The sequence below is a fragment of the Maniola jurtina genome, chromosome 5, assembly GCF_905333055.1.
Source record: "Maniola jurtina chromosome 5, ilManJurt1.1, whole genome shotgun sequence".
NCBI classification, from domain to species: Eukaryota; Metazoa; Arthropoda; class Insecta; order Lepidoptera; family Nymphalidae; genus Maniola; species Maniola jurtina.
The window spans coordinates 7903115-7926381 of NC_060033.1; the positions used below are offsets into that span (position 1 = coordinate 7903115).

The 23267-nt window shown below is 36.2% G+C and overlaps 3 protein-coding genes, 2 long non-coding RNA genes and 1 pseudogene across 8 annotated transcripts in view; 3 read left to right on the forward strand and 3 right to left on the reverse strand.

Moving 5' to 3' along the window:
* LOC123865617 (doublesex- and mab-3-related transcription factor A2) overlaps positions 1-1036 on the reverse strand; it is a 34847-nt gene extending 33811 nt beyond the window's left edge. Inside the window, exon 1 of the mRNA XM_045906772.1 lies at positions 778-1036. Coding sequence (XP_045762728.1) covers positions 778-876 — 99 coding nt within the window. The 5' untranslated portion in view covers positions 877-1036. The remainder of the gene's footprint in view (positions 1-777) is intronic.
* A 1341-nt stretch (positions 1037-2377) lies between these two features.
* LOC123865622 lies at positions 2378-21967 on the reverse strand. The gene is made up of 3 exons (XR_006796008.1): positions 21843-21967; positions 21655-21656; positions 2378-2390 (listed from the first exon to the last, which is right to left on the reverse strand). It is a non-coding gene; the product is annotated as an uncharacterized LOC123865622 (long non-coding RNA).
* Positions 4151-17071, forward strand: LOC123865621. The gene is made up of 3 exons (XR_006796007.1): positions 4151-4220; positions 15322-15324; positions 17061-17071. It is a non-coding gene; the product is annotated as an uncharacterized LOC123865621 (long non-coding RNA).
* On the forward strand, positions 10214-11887 carry LOC123865618 (annotated as a pseudogene).
* On the forward strand, positions 12933-14366 carry LOC123865620 (5-hydroxyisourate hydrolase). Its single transcript, XM_045906774.1, has 2 exons — positions 12933-13320; positions 14181-14366. The coding sequence occupies exons 1-2, from the start codon at positions 13066-13068 to the stop codon at positions 14265-14267; spliced, it is 342 nt and encodes a 113-aa protein (XP_045762730.1). The 5' UTR covers positions 12933-13065; the 3' UTR covers positions 14268-14366.
* LOC123865612 (RNA-binding protein 5-A-like) lies at positions 15346-21330 on the reverse strand. 4 transcript variants are annotated; one of them, XR_006796004.1, is made up of 3 exons: positions 18719-21330; positions 17716-17773; positions 15346-16751 (listed from the first exon to the last, which is right to left on the reverse strand). XR_006796004.1 is itself a non-coding variant. In XM_045906764.1 (2 exons), exon 2 carries the CDS (start codon positions 20939-20941, stop codon positions 18731-18733), a length of 2211 nt encoding a protein of 736 aa, XP_045762720.1. In that variant the 5' UTR covers positions 20942-20950; positions 21128-21330; the 3' UTR covers positions 15346-18730. The 4 variants fall into 4 exon arrangements, 2 of the variants coding, with proteins under 2 accessions (XP_045762720.1, XP_045762721.1); XR_006796005.1 differs by having other exon boundaries at positions 17716-21330; XM_045906764.1 differs by having other exon boundaries at positions 15346-20950; positions 21128-21330.
* Positions 21968-23267: the final 1300 nt, after the last annotated feature.

Consider the following 23267-nt stretch of genomic DNA (forward strand, 5'->3'; position numbering starts at 1 on the left):
ATGCCAGGATGTGATATTTGAAACTTGTTCTGTATGAGAAGTTTAATTTAAAAGAAACGATTTTTGAACAGGCTTAGGTACCTATTATTTGTTTTTCTCCCTTCCAAAATAAAATTAATCTAAACTATTTAATAAAAGCAAGAAGATAGGTATACTAATAAAATATTGAATAAGTAATTATATCTCAATATTTTCATTCATTTTAATACGTTTCAATTATTTTGCCATAATGGTTTTATTAAGATGCATTGTAGATTAGGTTATTACCAAATCTACAATGCGTCTTAATAATAAATACGTTGGTCCAAATAAATTTTAAGTTAAGTGTTAAAATAATATACGATTGAACTTCACGTGTCTTTAATAGAGTTTGAGGAGATTTTATTTTATTTGAAGCTTATTTTTTTACCTAGCCGACGCCGTCGGTCACTTGATGTAAACTCGCGGGAGCTTTATTAAGTTTGCGAAAAGTTTACTTAGGTACACTATATATATTATATAGAGTTACATTTCTCACTAATATTCTATTATTTCTACTTTGTTTTATTTAAGAAATATATTTTTCTTATACTCGTCTTATCAACTAAGATTATTAAAATTCAAATAAAAAAATATCCTTGATATTAATAATAGTAAGCAATTTATAGTTACTTAAGTTTTCATCAAAAATGTTAATTAAGGTTAAATTCTTGATTGTTTTTGAAAGAACGTCATGTTATATAAGGATGTGAAAAAAACAGTAACATAAACACCACTTAGTAAATACTTCTAACTAACCTGATATCTTTCGGAAGCTCTTAGGAAAAACGGCGGCAAAGCAGCTAAAACTGGGTGCTGCACAAGTTGCGATACATCAACACCGTTCGGAAGAGACATTTTCGAATGCGCAAAATATTTTCCAAACTCCAAAAAATCAGACACACGTTACAATATTTTCATTTTTATTTTCCAAATACACTAAAGTCACTACTAACAAAATAATCAACTGTGCATTGAAAACAGTTTTCAGACGTCAGTCAATCGAAACGTATCAGTTAAGGCGACGTTCCGTTCCGCGTTGGCTTTCAACACTGTTGCTTCAATTTTGGCAGAATGCTGACAGTTGCTGAGATCGGCGCGAGGGAGAAAGAAAGAGTGCGAAACGACACACTGTATAAAAGACATCGCTCTCTCTTTCACTCTGTAGTGATAACTGTATATGTTGTATCATCCGGTTATATAAAATGTTGTCAGATAAGAGGCAGGAATCCGCCAATGAGAGCGGTTTCCAACCCCGCCTCCGGCCGCTTATTGGAGGGAACACAGTGAAACTTAAATTATAAAGGTGACTTTTTTGAGAACCAGTTTAGAGTTTTCGTATTGAATGAGGCACAAAAAACACAATAATGTTTGTTATTCGCGTTCGTTCTTTTAAAATTTTATTGTTAAAAGCTTTTTGTTTAATTGTGTGGTTATAATGGCTGAATGTAGTCAATATGGTGTTTGGAGGGCTTTATTTGGTACTAATGAGATCGGCGCGCGATATGCACTGTTGGCCATATTCAGCTCTATCTTCTTGATTCATCTTGACACGGTGCATTTGCACTGCTGTTCAATTTTTTCATCGTATTTAAATTTTTGTAGATAAATATCTTTTTGTCTGTATATTACAATTTAATAAAATAACGTGAGACATCATTTTATTTATAAATATGTAAATGTAGTGATGTCTTTTGTTACAATTGATTTTATTTTATTTTTTTAATTTTCATTTATCAGATTAATGGGAATTGGTACTAAAAAAATGGTGTGTTTAAATTACTTATTAACAACTACTTATTAACAAAGACAACAAGAATAATACTTAATCATATAGGTACCCTATATAAAGATAGTTTTTTTTTCTGTCTCTATACATTAAATCTGGCTAAATGAGTACCTACCTACTTAACTTTAGCTACTAGGTATTTGCTTTGATTGTATAAATACAATCAATTTCTTATGAAAACATTAACAAAAAATAAGAACAAATATGTGAGCAGAACACTTATTTCCGAGCGTAAGCGGTTAATTCCTTAATCAATTTCAATATCATGTGACAGGAGGGCGGAAGGTGCGAATTGAAATATTTCAATTTGCTTGTCGAAGGGAATTCCATTTAAATTACAATGAGTCGCGGGCGGAAGGTTGCGGGGGTGTCGCAGGGGGTGAGGCGGGCGGGGTGGAGGGAGGGGGGAGGGAAGTGTAATTATTAATGTATAACTGAATATCTGAGCGTATTGTGTATGGGACAGGGATGGTTGTTATTGGAATCAATTTGTATGTAATTGGATGTGTATTGATTAATGTGGTTGTTTCGTTTTTGTGGTTTTCATAAGTATGTTATATCATATTCATATGATAATAGATACCTACCTATTATCATATTATTAGGTATATTTTACGAATATTCATATTAAGTCTGGTATGATTTCACAGCTGGGCTAAGGCTTCCCAGTTCTTCTTTAGTTCCTTTTTATTTGGAGCTGTGCAGAGCCACAGAAAAAGAATGACCTTAGTAAGTACCTATCTATGTTATTACCTACTAGAAGTTCGACAAAGCCATCTAGATGGAGCAATCGCGGTAAGAGAGCGACCTGAGACGGTCCCAGTAATTTCGGGGCCGTACGAGTGTGTAAGTTACATACCTATCTATGGTAAGTAAGTACCTATACGGCAGAGGTATGGCAGAGGCGTTGTGGTCATCATTTACGACGAGATCAAAGGCTTTCTAGGGTACTGTGTAAGTATCTCTTTATAGGTACTTACTTGCTGTGGCAGGACCATGGTTTGCCCCAAATGCTTTTGTTTGTGTCATCTCTCCACCCAGTTGCCTTGTTTTCTTTTGAAATATCTTGATAATCTCTCTTTTTACTTGTCTTCCTAGTCGGTCCTTCATGTCTGAAGATCGTGATCTGGTCACTATCACAGCGAGTAAGCTCGTGGTGTAGTAAGTACCTATATTCTGCCTTCACCTAGTCCATTATCATGGCGATACGGAGAGCGTCATAGAATGTAGTACCTACTTACCTTACAAACAAGGAACAAGGAACCTTTAAATGCCTAATTGCAAATCAATTTTAGTTTTGTACTTAATTTTAGTTGGGCAATTAGGCATTGTAAGGTCTACATTTCCTGAGGATGCTCCGGTGTCGGGGCGAAACGTGCGTCGAGTGGTTTTAGGATTTGTGTGGTGCTGCGTGGTGGTGGTGCGTACTTATGGCTTGCTTGGTGGCTGGCTTTTCTCTCTTCTTTTACTGATATAGTTTCGCTAACTTGTAAATAACTACAAACTTGACATTGGCTAATCTTTGTAAAGCCAGACGAGAGAGAGAGAGAGGTATGTACCTAAGTATATCGTGTTAACAGCAGCACGTCAAGCAGCCCTGTGTGAACAGATACAGGTGAGCGGCAGTAAACTCCGCGGGCGAGGGGGCAAACGTGACACGCGGGGGGAACAGGGGGAAGCGCAAATGAGAATTCCGCAGCCGCGACCAATTCGCGAAATGTTCACATTTCGCAAACGTCTCAACTTCGTTCTAGGAAGGCGACATCCTTTCATCGATACTTTTACGTACTGTGTATGTTTTCTTTTTAGGAATTTCGTAGTCAACAAAGACCCCTTACTTATCTGTAAGGTTTGTTTAGTGCGTCCGTCTGTCCGTCTGAGTGCCACAGCCATTTGAAAATTAATTAAAATTTCTGTAATGTTGAAATTTAGTACAGTTATAGAAAACATTTAAGGCTACTTAATTAAATTATGATAAAAATAAATTTTCAGAGCACCTAGACTAGTGCACACAAAAAGCATGACTCAAAAAAAATTTTTTTATTTGAGTCATGCTTAATTTAAGCATTCATCAAGTAATAGGTATTATCCCAAGTAAAAATATTCTAAAATTCATACATAGCTAGGAGAGGAAGGAAGAAGGGGGAGGGAGGGGGGGGGGCAAACTAGTTACCTAAATTATTTCTTATATGTTCATGTTCTGCTATCTGCCGCGCCCGCTTCGCTCGTGTTTAATTTTGTATTAGTAGATGCAATCAACTTTGCCCACATGGATTTAAGCTGTCAAAAACCTAACTCGTATGCAGAAGGATCCTGGGAACCTGCGCTGAAATCCCAAAAAAACTCCTACTATTATGTGATTATTGGACAGGGGTCACGATCCTCAGCCATGAGGAATACGACGCATAGAAAAGTTTACGTAGTCATGTGAGCAACTTTAATAGCAAAAAAAAATATTTAGACAATTTAATCATTTAGAAAGTTAGTTTAAGTATTATTTCGATATCAATAAAAACAACAACAAAACAAAAAGAAATAATACTTAACATTTCAACTATATAAGAACTTAATAGATAAATAATGATTTTTGACACTCAAGGACCCTGAAATAAAAATAAGTACCTATCAAGGGGTTTCAAAATTAAAAAAAAATCATATCGATAAAAATCACGCTTCCATCTCTACGTAGCGTGGGAGCGAGCGAATATCTTGGTAAAGCGGTAAAATGAAATGTTCGCAATTTGAATATCGTCCGTGTCTCCTTCTCCCCGCTCGAACCTTCGTCCGCCACCCCCGCCCGGTTGGGGCAATATGGAAACGTCTAAGGAACATTTTTAATTGACTTTTCGATTTTCAGCGAAACTTTTTACTCTACTTAGATATAATTATTATTATTGGTTAACAGAACTTAAGGATGGTTAACTACAATCTTAATCCATGCTTAATATCGTAAATGCGAAAGTGTGTCTGTTTGCTAAATTTTTAATGTCCATCAAACTCATTTTGATGTTTGGTACAGAGATAGCTTTGCATCCGAGGGACGGACATAGGTTACTTTTCATCCCGGAAAAACATGTTTATCGTAAGAAATAATAATTTTCATATTTTTAATATTTGAAACTGAAACTGTTCCTATCCTTGTCTACACATATTAGATTCTTCGTAAATCGTAGCAATTAGCAACGGTGTGAATCTGTGAGGTGTGGTGTATCTACTTATAATATGAGATTCTGAGAGTCAAGACTCTTTGTTCTATTCATGCATTGTCGTCAAAAGTCATAAATGATGAAGTTAATTGAATTAAATTATCTTTTGTTATACCTTTACTTTTAATGCCTTTTATAGGAACGTATAGGTATAATTCGTAGCAAATAGTTCATAGACGTGTAGATAGGTACATGTGCTACGAAAAATTATGATTATGGCTAGTTGATGCCTGCAAAAGTTGTGCTACCCCTGTCTACGCATACTTATTAGGTTCTTCGTAGCACCTAAGCTACGGTGCGATTCTTATAATATGAGAGTCTTGAGAGCCCCGACGACCCTCTTTCTTTCATTCATTGCTTTGTACTTACTCATAAGTTATAAAATTATGAAGTTAATTAAATTAAATTATCTTTTACCTTTACTTTATTTGTGCATGAACGCATAGGTAGGTAAGTAATTTGTAACAAATAGCTCGGTATAGACCATACTGGCTCATAGAAACATGTGCTACGAAAATTATGATTATTAGTTGAATTGGTGATAACATGATTACGACGTTATTCAGGAGGTTCAAGGTTCGATCTCGGACACGCACTTCTACTTACCTCTACGCCACCACTCGGAGCTATGTACGTTTTAAGCAATTTAATATCATTTGCTTTAACGATGCAGGAAAATGAGGAAACCTGCATGCCTGAGAGTCCTCCATAATGTTTTCAAAGGTCAAAAAATCCGCCAATCTGCACTGGGACAGCGTGGCAGGCTAGACTCGTCCTAGTAGGTAGGTACTTAGTGGGCTGGCGATGGGTTTTAATCATGATGATGAGTTTTTTGTTGAGTATTGGGCTCTTAAAATCCCATGGTAACTTTTTTAGTTTCCTGGATAAAAAAATACCTATAGGTAGATATGTAAGTCTTGTACTTATATCCGTTTCCAAGATGTAATTAATATCTCCGTGTCAAACTTGGTCACGAACGGTTCAGCGTTATTTCATTCGAACATCCGCCACCAACTGATACTAGGTAGGTACCTACCTACCCTCGCTCTAGGCCTTCATAATTTTCTAGATTCTAGAATGATTGTAGAGTGTTCTTTCTTTATTGTCGTATTCCGGAAAATAGTGACCCCTTTTTTATCAATCCTATTATCGTAGGAGTTCTCTTGGGATAATAATGCATTGGGCTCCCAGATCCTTCCGCATTGCATACGACTTGACTAAGACAACGAGATTTCGACTCTTAGGTTAATTAACAGTTATTATCAGATATAAGTAAAAATAACCGGGATCGACGGCGCAACGTGCTCTCCGAGGCACGGAGGATGCCGAAAATCCAAATTCAGACTTCTAAATCGGTCACCCATCCAGTTACCGACTTGGATCAATGTTGCTTAACAATTACAATCGATTGATAAGTATGCGTTGTCACAACTAGGCCACACACCTTCTAGAGCATTCTAGAGTGTAAATATAGTAAATTACGTAGGTATTTTGTAAGCAGAGAGAGTTACAGTGTCGCTAGAGGCCCAATAGCGAGTTGGCTACAGTTGCCAGTGTCGTGATTGGCGGCGGCGAGCCGGGCGGGGCCACTTCATTAGTGTTACTGTTGCTTTGACTTGCGCAGTTCAGCCTTTACTCACTGAAACTGCCAGGGGTTTCGTAAAAAGACTAGCTTTTATATGCAACTTTGTCTGGAAGAGTAATTATCAAAGATCACTAAGCTTTGTGGAGCTTTTTATACGCATTTAATATGTACCTACTTTTTAGTGCTGTCGAAAATCATGAAAAAGAAATAAACTCTTGTGCATTTGAATGATTAGGTCGACAAAGCAATGAAAAGTTGACACTACCCGGCATTATTCAAGAAGAGTGTTCTATACCATATAAGTACCATACTTACCTACTTAAGTAGGTACTTATAGTTCTCAAACGACTGGGCCGAATGCAGTTTTTTTAATTTTTTTCGAAGGGTTAATTACTTGTTACTTAATCTTAAGTACATATATTTATTTAATTCTGTTCAACAATTTAAAAAGTTACAGAACTTCAGTTATAGTTGTTGCACATTTGTGACATTCGGGGTAGCTTTTGCATTTAAAAATTATCTCCTTTTTACTCTTTCGGCAACATTTTTCCTAGTCAAATTATCCATTTACCTTACTTTACTTGATCTTTAATCAGGTATTTTAGTAGGTAATTAATTAAATAGGTAAGTAGGTACGAACCCCGGTTAGTATCTAAATACGAAGTTCAGCAAACATTGTGTTGTTTTGCTTCCAGTAAATACCTACCATGATGGTCTGCAGCGATTAGTGAGCGGGATAGTTTTATTTTATTATGCACTAATACATACTACCTGAGACTTTACGGGCTATTACCGAGTGTACAAATAGAGCATGCGGACAGCTGAAATGGCGGCCATACGTCATGGGATGGAAGCTTGAGGAAAGAATAGACATGCTACGACTAAAGCCTTTCGCCCTGAAGAGCTTTGTTGGTTTAGTGACTTTTGAAATATTGAACTGGGTAGATTTGCTTCAGGCCGTTCTCGTGGAGTGTATCACATTCACAACTGAGCAATTCATACTTTAATAGGTAGGTAGTTACTTAGTTACTTAGATAAGGCAGCTTTAAGTTTTATTGTAGCATTTTCAATAACAAAAAATAGATAAATTAATTTAAAGGGTATTAATTCTGATATTATAAATATGCGCAAGTGAGGCTCAACCGTTAGGTAAACTGATTTTGACGTTAAGTACATATGGTTACACAGTGTAAGCTTGCATCATAGATATACCTACATCAGATAGAGACCGATACTTAGGAGACTTTTATCGCAGATAAATCAGAATTTCCAGAGGACTTGTAAGAAACTTAAATTAGGTAAAAAATAATTTTGGCCTTGAACCTGAGCTGAGGTGATTTATCCCTATCGATCTATGTGGTGGTACAAACTACAAAGCCAGGCAAGCAGGCAAGTGTCTGGCCCGCCGCACTATTAGTTCGTTAGTCAACCTTTCGTTAGATAATCTTGATCTTGTGCGTGTCGCTATAACAGCTAAGTACGATCTCACCATTAGACTTGTCCATATTTCTCTATCCCTTGCAGTCCGGCTGACCAACAAAAACAAAGCTGAGTCCGGCGCTTTGTCGTTTTTCGCACTCTGTGTCTGACAGAGGGCGCCTTATGACGGCCATTTTTCCTTCTACTGTACGATGGTGGACCAAATTGCGAATGCGAAAATCGCTCTAAATTCACCCATCCTATGTGACATATTCAGAAGTTTTCCGTAAAACTATGTTCATCATCATCAACTAATCGCTGGGCCACTACTGAGCATGGATGTCCTCTCAAAATAAAAAGGATTTAGGGATTAGCCCATAGCGTACCGCCCTGGCCAAGTGCAGATTTGCAGACTTCTCACACCTTTGAATACAATAATGAAGAACATATTTTAAGCATGCATGTTTCCTCACGATAGTTTTCTTCATCACTCATTTTTTATTTTCACAAATAAAATGAAATTAAAAACTTATCGAATTATTTCAATAATTTTAACTCGTAGCGCCATCTTTTGTAGAGAAGCTTAGTTTATTCATTTTTTAAATATTAATTAAAATTACTTCTCTATTCTAATAATAAAAAAAAATATAGACGACAGATATGAGTACATACACTGTCATGAAAATAAAAATAAGATTTTTTAAACATCAGCTATTGTTTTTCACTTATAAATAAAATGTAACAAAAAATTTATTTTTCATTTCGCCATCTTTTGTCAAGTAGCAGTATATTTGTTCCATCGTACACTACAAGATGGCGTTGCACAATTCACTCTTAAACTTTATTATTTAATAAAAAATCGTGCTCATAGATGGAGCCATATAAAAAAGTTCCCACGGGATTTTTAAAAACCTAAGTCCGCACGGACAGTCGTCAGATCATCGAGCAAGTACCTACATAGATAGAACTTAATAAAAAAAACTGGCAAGTGACGTGTTGGACTCACACACGAAGGGTTCCGTACCATCGTACAAGAAATAACTTTTTTGTATGGCGGCAATTTTGAATTTTTTTACGCGACTTTATAATTTTGGAACGCTTAGTAATGCATAGGGCCCTAATTAGATACCTAGAATCAATGTTGATGGGATATAAGAAAATCCGGCGGCTCTCTTTTGCGCCTCTCCTAGGGACCGCTTCCACGTCGTTTTTTGGCCTGCCACGTTTCCTTGTGCTTGATGGCCATTTAAAAGCTTATTTTGAAACGCAATCCTCAAAAAGTACCTATTGAAAACCATATTAGGTACTCGCACGCGAAGGATATGGGGACCCGTCGTATAATTTCTCAATAGAAATCCTATCATTATGTCAATAATGGAAAAGGGTCACGACCCTAAACAATGAGAAATACGACTATGACAAATTGGTACGATGGCGAAATTTATACACGTAGTATTCTTTCTCTAACTAACCTATGTATTTTAGCCAATAGTGAGAGAGTATCAAGACCCTAAACAATAAGGAAAACGACTATGAAGATCTCACATTGCTATCTATGATGGCTGAATTATAGTATTTATTATAATTTTCTTGCTGTAACTACCTATGCATTTTAGCCAATAGTGAGAGAGTATCAAGCAATCAGATGTCTTGCGGTCGTAACACGACAGTGTAGCTCCTAGATTTTCAGCGTAGCGACCTACTTGGTTTCATTTGCTACGCCAATTTTATTGATTGTCTTTTTTATCGAAGATCAAAAAGTTGCATTTGCGAAAATTTGTTTTATGCAAATAAATAATTTTTAAGTACTTACATACTAATACTTAGTTAAGAATTATTATGTTATGGTACATCCATGGTTTTATGAACAAAAAGATATCAAAGTCAGGCAGATAATATATGCCTGACTTTGATATCTTTCTTGGGTACACTGATATATCAGTGTACCTACCTATCTATCCAATACAGACTTTATTTGGCTTTGATGCTTTCTCATGTGGATGCTGTTGCTCTGGATTTAGGTACCTATTTTCGTTACTCAGCCTCCTTACAGCACTGCATGATCTTATCTAACTGGAAGATCTTATCAGATAAGATAAATAATGGCAGGTTAAGTAGTAAAAAAACTTAAAATGAAAATAATACCCTAAAGTCACGTGGGAAAAAACCAAACACCAGACTAGGTTTACAAACATAAGTCCAGTGTTATTGGTACAGGTAAGCTACCTACCTGCTTACAGCGGTAACAGTCACTCATATCCCGTAATAGCTATTAGACAGTAGAAAGTAGTCAGTAGGTAAGACACCATAAATTTCGCTGGACGGTAAGATTTTATTTTTATTATTAAATATCTTACAAAAGTGTACTAATATGATATTAGTCTTAGATATTAGTAATATCTAAGACAAAGGAACCATTCATTTAATCAGTTGGCAATTCGAATTTATACTAGGATCGGGGCGGTAAAAATTTCCAATTCGAAAAAAATTGGCGGCATTTTATAAAAAATCGTGTCTATAGAAGACTGAAGTAGGTATCTACTTATTACAAAAAAATTGCAGGAATCTACAAAGCAAAGGACAATGAAAAACAATGGTCCTATCCTACGTACCTACCTAGGTACCTAGTACCTAAAGGTTGGAAATTTCTATCGAATACCGCGAATACCTACCTACTAAAATTTAATTTCAATATCCATGTGTGTCTGAAATTTTATTTCTTTATCTTTTCAGCAAAAAGTTTCCAGACATATGATAAATCTTGGCACCAATATCCAAGTCAGTAACCAAAAGGGTTTCGGAGATGTGACTACAATTAATATAATATTTGACTTACGTAACTTAGGTATCTACTTATCTTAACACCTTTTACATAAACTAATAACAAAATGCAGCAAAAGAAATTTGCTATCACCATTATTATACTCGTAATATTCTTATCAGCGAATTGTGCTAAAGTGATGCGAAACAATGCACTTATAACTAAAATGGTATCAAACTTTCATCAGAACAATGATGCTTCCGAACCAAATAAAGACTTTGAATCCATTTTAATCAGAATGCAAGTAGTTCTTTGTAAAAACTTTCCAACTATACCCTGCGATTTGATCACACAGGACCAAACATTGAAGAAATTAATTGAGAAATCAATAAAGCAGATCAACCATAAGAAACTTTCTTTGGATAATAAAACGACACCGTTTCCAGGATATCTTGCTCTGTTTCCATCCCTCAATAACGAAGAATTATCAAACTTTATTCAAATGAGCGACATTATCAACAGACATGAAGGAAATAAACACAACCAGAAGAAAAAGATAACTAAGGAGGGTAGTCGAAAAGTGAACGCCAGAACGATGGAAAAGAAAACCCACGAGAGACGTAAGAAAATTATTAAAAATAAGTCTAAAGCTACCTCCTTTTACAACAGAAAGAAACTTCGGAAGTTCTACCCTCACAAGGTCAAATATACGGATAAACATAACCGAAATGATAAAGATTTCGGCGATAACGACGCGGAGCAGTTCTCGCTTTCAGTAGAAGTTCCAGACATGCCACTGACGAAACAACACCAACATTTTACTTACAAAGTAGAGCCGCACAACCCTCCGGTTTGGCGAATAGACTACACGAAGCATGGGGAACCCAGTATAAAAAATTTATTTAATTTATTTACTAGTAGACAGATTTAACAGAAAGATCATAAAATCTGGTCCAAATGTGGCCGCAGATGGCAACGAGCAAAATAGGAAGGAAGTTTTACATCCAGAATTGTTTACTAAAAACAATTTCGTTAAAACCAACGATGTGAACTCTGATGATATTGACTAATATATCTTTATTTCCAAATACATAATTCATTTATTATCAGTTGTGGGTACTTTATTAATTTATAAAAAAACCTTTAGGTATCACTAAAACCTTTCGACATCGACAGAGTGAACTAATGTGAGGGAACTCTCCCTTTGATTCTAAATCGACGATATTATATCAAATACCTATTAGTAAAATGAAAGAAATATAGGCCTAAGTACTTTACCTACCTACCTAGTAGGTTACCTACCCACCTAATAGGTACGTTGATACATCAGTCAGTCAGTTTTGTAAAATGTAAATGAAAAACCACAAAACCAAACAAAATATAATAATTATTACGTTTGGTAACAAAATGTTCTCACACGACAATATTGTTATCTATGTTATCATTCCTGCGACCATATTAATATACATAATTAGGCTGCGGACACACCACCACAATAAATAAAATACCTAATACCTTAAATATCGATCAGGTATCAACTTAAATACAAGTAATACTAGGAAGTACCTATTATAGACATTAGACAGGTTTTATTATTGAACTAGGTACCTACTTTTTATACCTAGTTACTTCTATATTGTAGATTGTAGGACACTGCCAGTTGGCCTTGTCCACAAGTTCAAAGTCGCTCAGAGTGCTGTGGACTATGTTGGGTGTCTTTCTGAGGGACAAAAACCGAAACGAGGAAATCCGTAGGAGAACCAAAGTGACCGACATAGCTCAAGTCAGCTGAAGTGACTGTGGGCAGGCCATGTCTGTCGCAGAACTGGTGGCCGCTGGGGCAGACATGTTCTGGAGTGGAGACCGCGTACCAGCAAACGCAGTGGGCGACGACCTCCAACCCGCTGGACTGACAACCTTAAGAATGTGGTGGTAGGAGGGGGAAGGTGAAGGACCGCGTGTGATGGCGCGCTCCTGGGAAGACCTATGTCCAGCAGTGGGCGCAAACAGGCTGATTGAGATTGTAGTAACCTACTTAATCCCCATGATCATTTTTTATTAATCTTTGAAATTAATAAAACAAATCAATTAAGTTAAAGCACATACTTAAACAGCAATTAATTAATTAACAGTGCATCCCCACCTTAAACAAGCTTTATTTAAATGATTTTATATGACCCCTCGACTAGTTAGTTCACTCTGACTCGAGTTCGGCGTCGTAGTTCCTATCATACATACAATAATATTCTATTTCTTGTAACAAAAACTCGCTTTTAAAATTCAAACAATGTCACGGCCGGTTTTGTCGACTCACGTGCTCGATGTATCTACCGGCAAACCTGTCCCTGGAATGTTTGTAGAGTTATACAAGAAAAGAGAGGAACTTTGGACGCTGTGGCATAACACTGTGACAAATAGCGACGGAAGAATACAATTTCCTTTTTTACAAGAATCTATGGGAGCTGGAACTTACAAGCTGAAATTCAATGTTGAGGAATATTACTCGAGAAACAGTAAGGAAACGCTCTACCCGTTTGTAGAGGTAAGAATTTGTCTCTTCAATTTTGGCATTCGTTTGTAAAGATGACAACACTATCAGGGAATAGGGATACGGCATTCTGAAATATCTATACTTAGGTACTTATTAACAGGGCTCTCTCCGTCACTCGTTTCATACCATTTCATACAATCGTAGTTCCAATTTCATTTGAATATTAAGCAACCAAAGTCCATGAAATTTTGCAGACATATTCTAGAAACTAATATCTGTGTCTGTGGCGTTTTAGATTTTTCTAAAAATATGTAGTTTTAAAATTGCAGGGGCTCAAAGATTTGTATGAAAATTTTAAGACCGAGTAACTTTGAAACCGAATATTTTAACAGAAATCTGGAAAACCACAGACATAGATATTAGTTTCTAGAATATGTCTGCAAAATTTCATGGACTTTGGTTGCTTAATATTCAAATGAAATTGGAACTACGATTGTATGAAATGGTATGAAACGAGTGACGGAGAGAGCCCTCTAGAGTTGAAAATCTAACAAGTGCTAAAAAGCGCTCACGTGTGAACACGTCATTATTACCTACCTAGGTACTTGTCTATAATGTACAAATTACAATAAAGTCCTCATTTGTTTGATTTCACTTTTAATAATTTATCTAACTCTTTATAAAAACAGCGAAAAGCGTCCATAAAAAAATTTGATTCAGCAGAACAAATTGAATTAGGTAGGTACCTATATTAAAGTTATACCTGAACAGATTTTGATGAAACTTTTTTTTATAGAACCTGGTCAAGTAACTACCTATCTACTAAAATAGTCAAATTATATTCTCTGACTGAATTATTACAAAACGAAAGTGTTTTTTGAAGATTGATCTGCTATTTTTATTATTAACAGATATCATTCAAAACGAAGGAAGGAGATCACTACCACATCCCACTACTGCTCAGTCCGTACGGTTACTCGACTTACAGAGGCAGTTGAACCATGCGAAGTGAATGAATGAACCACTCAAAACAACAACGGACTTGCATTAAATATAAGTATTGCACTTATTACGGCTAATAAATCACTAAAATAACATTTTTTTATTTCATATAAGTAAGGTAGACCGACCAACTCCCTAGATTTTACGACTATCCCAAAATTACGATTTCCCAGATTCGATTCCTGGTTTAGTCAATTTTTTCTTAATTGGCAGTTTAACTTTACCTCTGAAAAAAACTTGGCAGTTTAACTTAACATTCCTTGGTAGGGTTTGGATCCTGTCCGAGGAGTCAGCAATCTAAGGGAAAATATATACCTACCTATCGTAATTTAAAATCGCTCAGCGAGCTATGGAGAAGGCTATGTTAGGGGTCTCTCTTGGTTATGATTCGAAATGAGGAGATCCATACGAGAACCAAGGTCATCGACATAGACCAAACTACTAGCAAGCTGAAGTGGCAAGGCCTTACCATGATTTCCATAGGAGCGATGGCCGCTGGAGCCGGAAAGAGGAGAGCGCGAAAAAGTAAGCGTAGTGTGAGACGTCCTCCAGCAAGATGGGTGGCTGGAAGTGACCGAATGAGGAAGGTTGGTAGGAGGGAGGTCAGTGTGGTGTGCGTACTTTGGGAAACCCCTATGTTCAGCAGTGGACATCCGCAGGCTGAGATGATGATGATCACTATGAAATTTTAGCGCTAGGCAGTAAACTCGTGACCTAGTCTCTACTTTCATTGTATCATAATGATGAATAATGAAAATTAGATAAAAGTATTATCATCATCGTAACCCGTCACCGGCATACTACTGAGCACGCGGGTTCCCTGATCCCTCTTAGCATGAGAAGGGTTGGGAGCACCATAGAGAATTCTCAGGCATGCAGGTTTCCTCACGATGTTTCCCTTCACCGATAAAGCAAGTGATATTTAATTGCTTAAAACGCACATAACTCCGAAAGGTTAGAGGTGCAAGCCCGGGATCGAACCCCCGGCTTCCTGAATAGAAGGTCTTAACCACTAGGCTATCACCATCCTAAGTGCTTCACCTATCTTAGTATGTCTACAAATAAAAAACCATAAGCAATTTACAGTTTTATTTGGAAGAAATCATAAAAAAGACGCTTACATAAATAACTTATTGTAATGGGTAATTTTTTATGATAATAATCGAGACTTAGGTAGTACTTTACTTACCTATAGGTACTTATTTTACTTATCCAGTTTTAAATTTTTAATCCATACCTAAATCTAAATTCTGAATTTCTTAGCATTATCTTTATAGAGCTTTGATATATAAGGCCGATTCACACCAAGCACGTACAAGTGACACGTGCGTAGTGACACGCGTAAACCCCTAACACACCGGGTTACGCAAGCGGTGCGCAAGTGCCATATTTCATACAGTTCCATACATTACAACGCAATGGTACGCGCTACGTCTACGCTTACAAAACGCTTACGCAGCCTGTGTGAACGAGCTGTAAACCTACAATACAATATGTAATAAAAAAGATGTACGTACCTACCTACTCAAAAACATTTTATTGAAACAACTAATATTATGCGAAAGTGTGTCTGTCTGTTTATCTGTTACATTTTCACGGCCATACTTTTTTTTATATTTCGAAAAATCATAAGACTAAATCCACGCGGACCAAGTCGCTAGCCTCATCTAGGTAGGTACCTAGTTATAGTATGGTCGAGATGGCAATCGGGGTACGGGGGTATCGGGGGATTAGCGTGGGGGTTGTGCGGACCCCCCCCCCCCCTCCCCCCCCCAATTGCCATCTCGACATGTCGCATACTATAATTATTAACAATTTAAACAGTTTTCATATTTATTTTCTAAATAGGTAGATACCTAGTTTGACTATTTTAAAATGCAAAATATTATTAAAAACTTAATAGATATATAACTATTTATTAATTTAAACTTCATTGTCTCTACCTTTACCTATTTGGTATGGGAAATTATATAATAATTATTATCAATTTAAATAATTATACTAAGGTAGACTTTTTTATATCTTACCCTACCTATTTATTACAGAGTATTTTATATTATGTACCTAATTGACGAAATTATTTTCGTTGCATTATTAAGAAAATCTAATTAAGCTCTTTTTGATTTGTTCGCCTTTTTTAATCTAAGTACTTACATACAGAGTAAATACAGTAAAAATAAGTACAGTAAAAATAAATAATATATAGAAAAACGATTACATAATTACTAATCTAATAATTATTTAACAATATAACACACCTATTCCGTTATAATAACATTAATTATTATTATTAATCTTTCTACATTTGCGTCTCATTTCATAATTATAATATGTACAAAAAATATACTAAATATACCTATGTAACATAAATTGTAATTTCTAGAATATTAAACTGATATAATATGTACAATATGTAAAAAAATAATCTTAGAGATATATTTTAACTCTGTTTTGGCACGGAGTCTCGCAGCCGACGGGTTCTGTAATATAAACGGTCACAAACATCAGTAATGCAGTATGACTCAAACGTTCACATTCACCGTTTCTTCACAATTTCACAGAATATCACAGCTATCACAGTTCTTTGTTTTCAGTCTCTAAATGTCCTTATTATGTAGTACGCTCCAGTGCTGAATGGGCTAAATTTGAGTTCAAAAAATCAATACGCAGAAGTGGTAGCGAGTACCTGTCTACCCTAGGACTCAATTTTTTGATTCAAACTAAAATTGATCCAAGCCAGAAATATTATACCATAAATATATGTATGATTATTTCATTAAAAAAATCAGATTGGTCTATTAAATTCAAATAAAATATTCTGCCATGGAAAACAAGAACTTTAGTACGGTGAATACATCTCTAATCCATTTGTAGAATATTTTATTTAACAAGACATTTATTTAGCTATCATGTGAGTAAATGTTCAATATTACTTGTTAATCTATAGAATTTTAGGTTCAGTTTATTATAATACACATATTCACTGAACATTCAGAATATTATGTTGTGTATGTGAGGTATATGTAATATATCCTAGCTTAGTAAATAGTACCCAATCTATAAAGCCAAGAAATAATTGTTAAAAATAATATAGCTGTATAGATTGATAGCAAAATTATTTAAAAATGGGGTTACCAATTTAACTATAATTTAGCTAAAGAATATTTAAAAATAATTAGATGCATATCAGAAAAAATGGTATTTCCGTAAAAACGTATGAAAGAAAGCTAAGAAAATTATATCTCTTCAGTCCAATTATCTTCTGCTTCTTGATTAGATTCTTCTTTATCGACTTCAAAAAAGGAGTAGGATCTCAATTCAGCGCGCATTTGAGTACCCATTATGTTTATTTGTCATAAGTAGCTATTTATATTTACCTGAGTAACCTGTAGGAAAGGATTTATTAACATGAATGTAAAATATATATAACTAAATAAAACTTACCAAATGCAAAACCAGGCACATCTTAGCGCAGGCCCTGTGTTGCTTTGCGGCGCCAAATCTAGCATAGTGACACAGAATCAAACTATTAGATAATGTTGACAAACTTCAAAATGCCCAATCGAACCATTTCACCCGTAAGGCCACATCTAGGACATCTGACACATCTCGTAAAATACATGATTTTCTGCTCTTCGCCGAAAAAATGAGTTGAATTTTCTTCAATTTTTAACATTTTGTATTTTTAGGGTTGCATACCTCAAAAGGAAAAAGGAACCCTTGTATAAACACATCATTGTCCGTCTGTCTGTCAATATTTTTCTTTTTTCCTTTTTTTTTTCAGGAACGCTTGGAGGTAGATATCAAGTTGAAATTAAAATTGAATATTTAGGTCTACAGTCCCTTAGAGCTGTAAAAGAGCTCCAAGTCAAAGCAAAAAAAAATACAGCCATTTATGCCACATGTATTTAATTTATATTTTTATTTATGCTAGGTATTTCCCGTTGACCTAGAATCATGAAATCTGGCAAGGAGCTAGCTCACTCCACAAGTGAAGGAAAAAATTAAAAAAATCGTTAATTTATATCGCATTTAACTGCAAACTTACATTTGCAGTTGGAATTAATTATTTAAGAAACAAAATAATTACAAGTTTTCCAAGTTTTTTTTTTAATATAAAACATTCCTAAATGGGTTTAGAACAGTCGCATCGCCTTGTACCTGTATATTTTTTGATTTAAGAAAATAAATAACAAATTCGTTAAGATTTGGTTGGCAACATCAAGGTCTAAAATCTAAATAGATGTCTAAATACATGTATACTTTAGAAGTAAATAAAAATTGCCACATAAAATCAAAATAAAATTAGATAAAAAAACAAGATAGATCAGATTCTGAAAATTTGAAGTTTGACTTGATTCTACATGTTTGTCATACTGACCTAGCTAGAGCCATTGAAACCTGAAACAAACAAGAATTAGCCAAATAAAGACAAAACAGTACCCACCTCTTAATAATTTCAATCTTCTTGTCCAACCACCTCTTTATATCTTGCAATCATTAGCTTTTTCACTGTATCTCGGTAGGTTAGCCCCGGTGTAGGTGTGTATATGCCCCTTTTTTGTCCCAGTCCAGCCAAACTAGGTCGCTGTTCAGCTTCTATAGGAGCTATTCTGCCTTGCTCTTCTTTCCCTAACCCTCTTCCTTCTGACCAACCCATTTTTTGTAACATTTTCCCACCAATTGTATCTACTACTGATGGGGGAGGAGCTGAAACAATCGGTGCATGCACCTCCGGTGGTTCATAGCGCTTCCTAATCGGTGGAGGCTCATCCTCACCAAACTTCATACGTCTCTCAGCCGCCCTATCTCTATATCCATTAGTTGGTGGTAACAATTCATTCTTTTTCCTGTATTCAGCTAGATTTTGTTTGTGCAAATCTGACAGTGTTTTGTGCTTAGATAACACTTCAATTGAAGGGAATTTACGCTTACAAATTAGACAAGCAAGTTTAGACCAATCTATAATGCCCTCATCACTATCAAACACACCTGTTTCAGTCTTTTTAATGAGGAATTCATCAGTCGATACTGGTGGAGGTGAAAGTTCCCTGATCATAGTTAATGAAGGCCCGGCACCCAGCACTGAGAAACCAATATCTGCAGATCCTTTGCTAGGTCCAGTGTCGGTAGGTTGTTCCATCACTATATTACTTTTAGCATTTTCTTTCTTTTGATTCAAAGTACGAGCCCATCTTTCCATATCTTTAGCTATTTTTTTGGCAACTTTCACTTTGTCATCTTTATCTTTCTTTTTCTTTTCTTCTGGCTCTTTAGTTATTGTATTATCTGCACTCGGCTGGGGAGGATTTTGCAGCTTAGGCTGATCTGAATTTGTTTGAGTTTGTGATGCAGCAATGTATGTAGAACTATTAGCATCCCAGTACATGTATTGATTGATATGATTGTTGAAAAAATATTGTGTGGTGCCATCATAATATAGCCCTGTTGCTGGATCATAATAGTAACCTGATGTTTCATCATACATAAACGTTCTTACATCTGGTGCAGTGTATACTGTTTTCCCATCACCTGTGGGCATGTTAGCAACTGAAGGAACCTGTGCTGATGAAGAGGGAACAAATGCTGGGACTGAGACTGGTGTCCAAGACGTCATGTTGCGTGCTTGGGCAGCAGATATAGCAGACTGGGCAACTGCGGCTGCTGCATTTACTCTATCAGCCTCTGACAATGCTTGAGAAGATCCATAGTTAGCCATTTGGGCATAATATGAAGAATAGTCTGACGAATTTGTATTAACAGGCTTCTGTACTTTCTGTGGCTCATTATAAAAAGTAATAAGAACTTCTCTTCCATCAATTTTTAAAGGTGGATCTAAGGACACCAACTCGGAATGTGCAGCTGTTGAATCAGCAATAGAATTGAAGTTTATGTACGCCAGACATTTTGAGGCACCCGTCCAGGTCTCTCGTCCTATAGTTATACCAGCAATAGAGTCCAAAACTGCTTTGGAACATCTTTCTTTAACTTCTTCTAAGATTTTCTCTTCAGTTGTAAGTGCATCAAGCCTCCTAAACAAAAGCCTCTTTGTTATACCAGAGTTGGAATCAGAACTGCCTCTCTCTGAATCACCCCCGTAAACTACCCCCTCAATTCTTTTACCCTGACAGTTCCGTCTGTAGCAAATTTGCCTCCTCTTAAAGTTATAAGATCCACACTTACAGAACCAATCTCCAGGAGATGCATTTACCGCTTGTCCGTCATCATGCTTCTCCCTTTCATATTTACTGTCAAAACTATCTACGGTACTGTGTTGTCGTTCGCGGCTGTTAGAGCGACTGCTGGACTGGGAATCGTAGTTCTTATCCAAGTCTCCACTTATGTGAGGTGGAGATGGCGGCGCAGGAACATCTTGGTCATCACGACGCGGCGACCGTCGCCTGTCGCGGTCCCGCTCGCGAGGCTTGTCGTACCGCTCGCGACGCGCATGTCGATCCACATCGCGATCACGGTCTCTCTCGCGATCACGACGCTCCCTATCACGATCGTATCGGTCGTGACGTTCGCGACGGTCACGATCCCTGCGATCGCGCGGCGATGGTTGCCTACTCCGTTCGGCACTGGCACTGCGACGTGCCTCCCACACGGGCGAACGGGCTCGATTTTCACCCCAGCGGGATGTACGTTCTTCCCTTCCTCTCCAAGACATTGTAATGGCCTGCGAACATCATACATAATGAAACGATAGTACTTACAATCCCTTGGCGAAGATCCCGTGATTCGAAGAGCCGAATTGATAAATAGATTACTAACGGATCGGATGAGCCCACAAACATCGCAATTCGTAACGATGTCAAACCCTGAGATCAAACCTTTCTCTTCACGTTATGTTTACCTGTAGAAACTATTCTGCACAATAGAAAATCCTTATGAGACCTCAGAGATTTATTTAGGACGAAAACCACTAGTTTAAAAGATAAATATTATATTTTAAAGTAATTACAGAACAATGGAACAATCAACGCCATCAATAAATGCGACCAAACAGCAAACTCAAATCAGCCATTTGTAATTTTGTCTGATTTTGTCCACCAGCAGCTGTCAGCTGTCAGACTAGTATAATATTCGGTTCAGACTTCAGTATATTAGTGATCTGTGGTCCGATAAAGATATCGATATTATTCGTCCGATATATCGATATTTTTGAGCAATATTTAATTTTTCGATATATCGATATAAAATTCCAATTTAAAACATCTAAAAATAGATATTTTTTTCGGACCAACATCTAACAAATGACTTACTTAGATACCTACCTACGGTTTTACTTTTCTTTTACTATATTTTTCATTCAAAATCTCGATGCTCAATTGGAGTAGGCTCAAAAAAGCTAGAACCTAGTCTTACAAAAATCTATCGGACAGCTCGACAAGAATCTTTTGCCGCGTGGCCATCTATGTAAAAAGTACTCTGTGATCGGAACCATAGATCGGAACTAACGCCGCCATATTGTCAAGTGGTGTTGCTAAGCAAAAAATTTGAATTTCACTGTTTTTTTCAAATATTAGAGCCATTTCAATTCATATTCATTATAACATTACGATATAAACCATAAATGTGTCTGCATCTTATAACTATATTTAACTCATAAATATGGTATTTGAGCAGGTAAACATGATAGGTTGCAAGTCCATGGCCTATCAATGGTTTTTATTATTCTTTCTCGCTATGGAAATAGAGATGATAGAGACAGCTTCACGTAAAAAAATTGATACCTTCCCTTTAACATGTTATCTCCCAGAGCCACCATGATCCAAACTTCATAGTCGCTGATCGTTGTTCCCTGTGTTGGGGTCAGACAATCAATACACAGAGAAACTTTCAGCTTTTATAAAATAACGAAAGCTCTCCTGAAGCGAAACGATGGCTCTTGATTTATCATGTACCCATAGATATATCATTATGTTATGATATCATATATCTATGAGTGGAACAGTATGAAGCACTGAGACTAGGGCGCTTTAGGCTTTAGGTAGAATTAAAAAATTAATGGTAATACATACAAGTACTTCTAGGCTACAGGGGTTGATTGAAATAAAAATAGAACATGTTACTGAAAATAAACTGTATATTATCATCATAATCATATCATAATAAATACATAATAGACAAAACTTTTGAAACAGCTAAGTAGGTACAGTAATTATTTTTAACCAGTAAACAGTATACAAAGCAATAACATTTTTCGTGCAGTTTACGTACTTAATGAGTACCTATATTCTACGACTTATGAAATGTCTAATATACCTACTACTTGTGTATTTTCTCGTTAAACTACGCAATACACAGGTACGTAGGGTTAAGTTTTGCCGGCGAGATTACATTTTGGTAGGTACTCCGCAATTTGTAAATTCTACAATATTTTCAGATCTCCAATTTATCAAGGCCGTAGCCTTCGGCCATGACCTTTCATAATCTCAAGCTTAAATAAAATACCAATAAGCGCGTGTTAAGCTAGAGCAAGACAGAAAACAGAATTGTACGTACTTGGAGTAAAATGTCGGAAGAACCATCTAGGAAGGTAGAAGACTTGCATTTCCGAGTATCCACCAAAGGGAGGATTTGGGGGGGGGGGGGAATAAAAACGGTTATAAACCTGTAAGTTTTACTCACGGCAGTAACTTACGCAGTTAATTTACAAAAAATTGACTAGTGAAAACGTACTGATAAGAGTGTTTACATTAGTAAATTTATCATAAGTCAATCACGTAAGCTACTTACTTACGTGAGTACAACTTACAGGTGTAATCATGTGCATAAAATTTAAATTTAGTTCACACAGTGTTTTCTCAAATTGAGACTCTGAATACATGCCAATAGCAAGTGTGAGACATCATCTACTTTAACCACATACCTACTTCACAATTGGGAGAAAAGGATAGACTTATTTTATTGACCTGTGCCTACCAATCTCTAAAAAATAAATAATTTCCTAATACTGACCAAGAAAATAATATATGTACATTGAGATTCTA

What these genes read in the sequence shown, in the direction of transcription:
- LOC123865620 (XM_045906774.1), top strand. Translation starts at nt 13,066, where the DNA reads ATGTCACGGCCGGTTTTGTCGACTCACGTGCTCGATGTATCTACCGGC. An exon ending in CGCTCTACCCGTTTGTAGAG is followed by an intron (nt 13,321 to 14,180) that starts GTAAGAATTTGT and finishes TATTATTAACAG; the next exon opens with ATATCATTCAAAACGAAGGA.
- LOC123865612 (XM_045906764.1), bottom strand. Translation starts at nt 20,941, where the DNA reads ATGTCTTGGAGAGGAAGGGAAGAACGTACATCCCGCTGGGGTGAAAAT.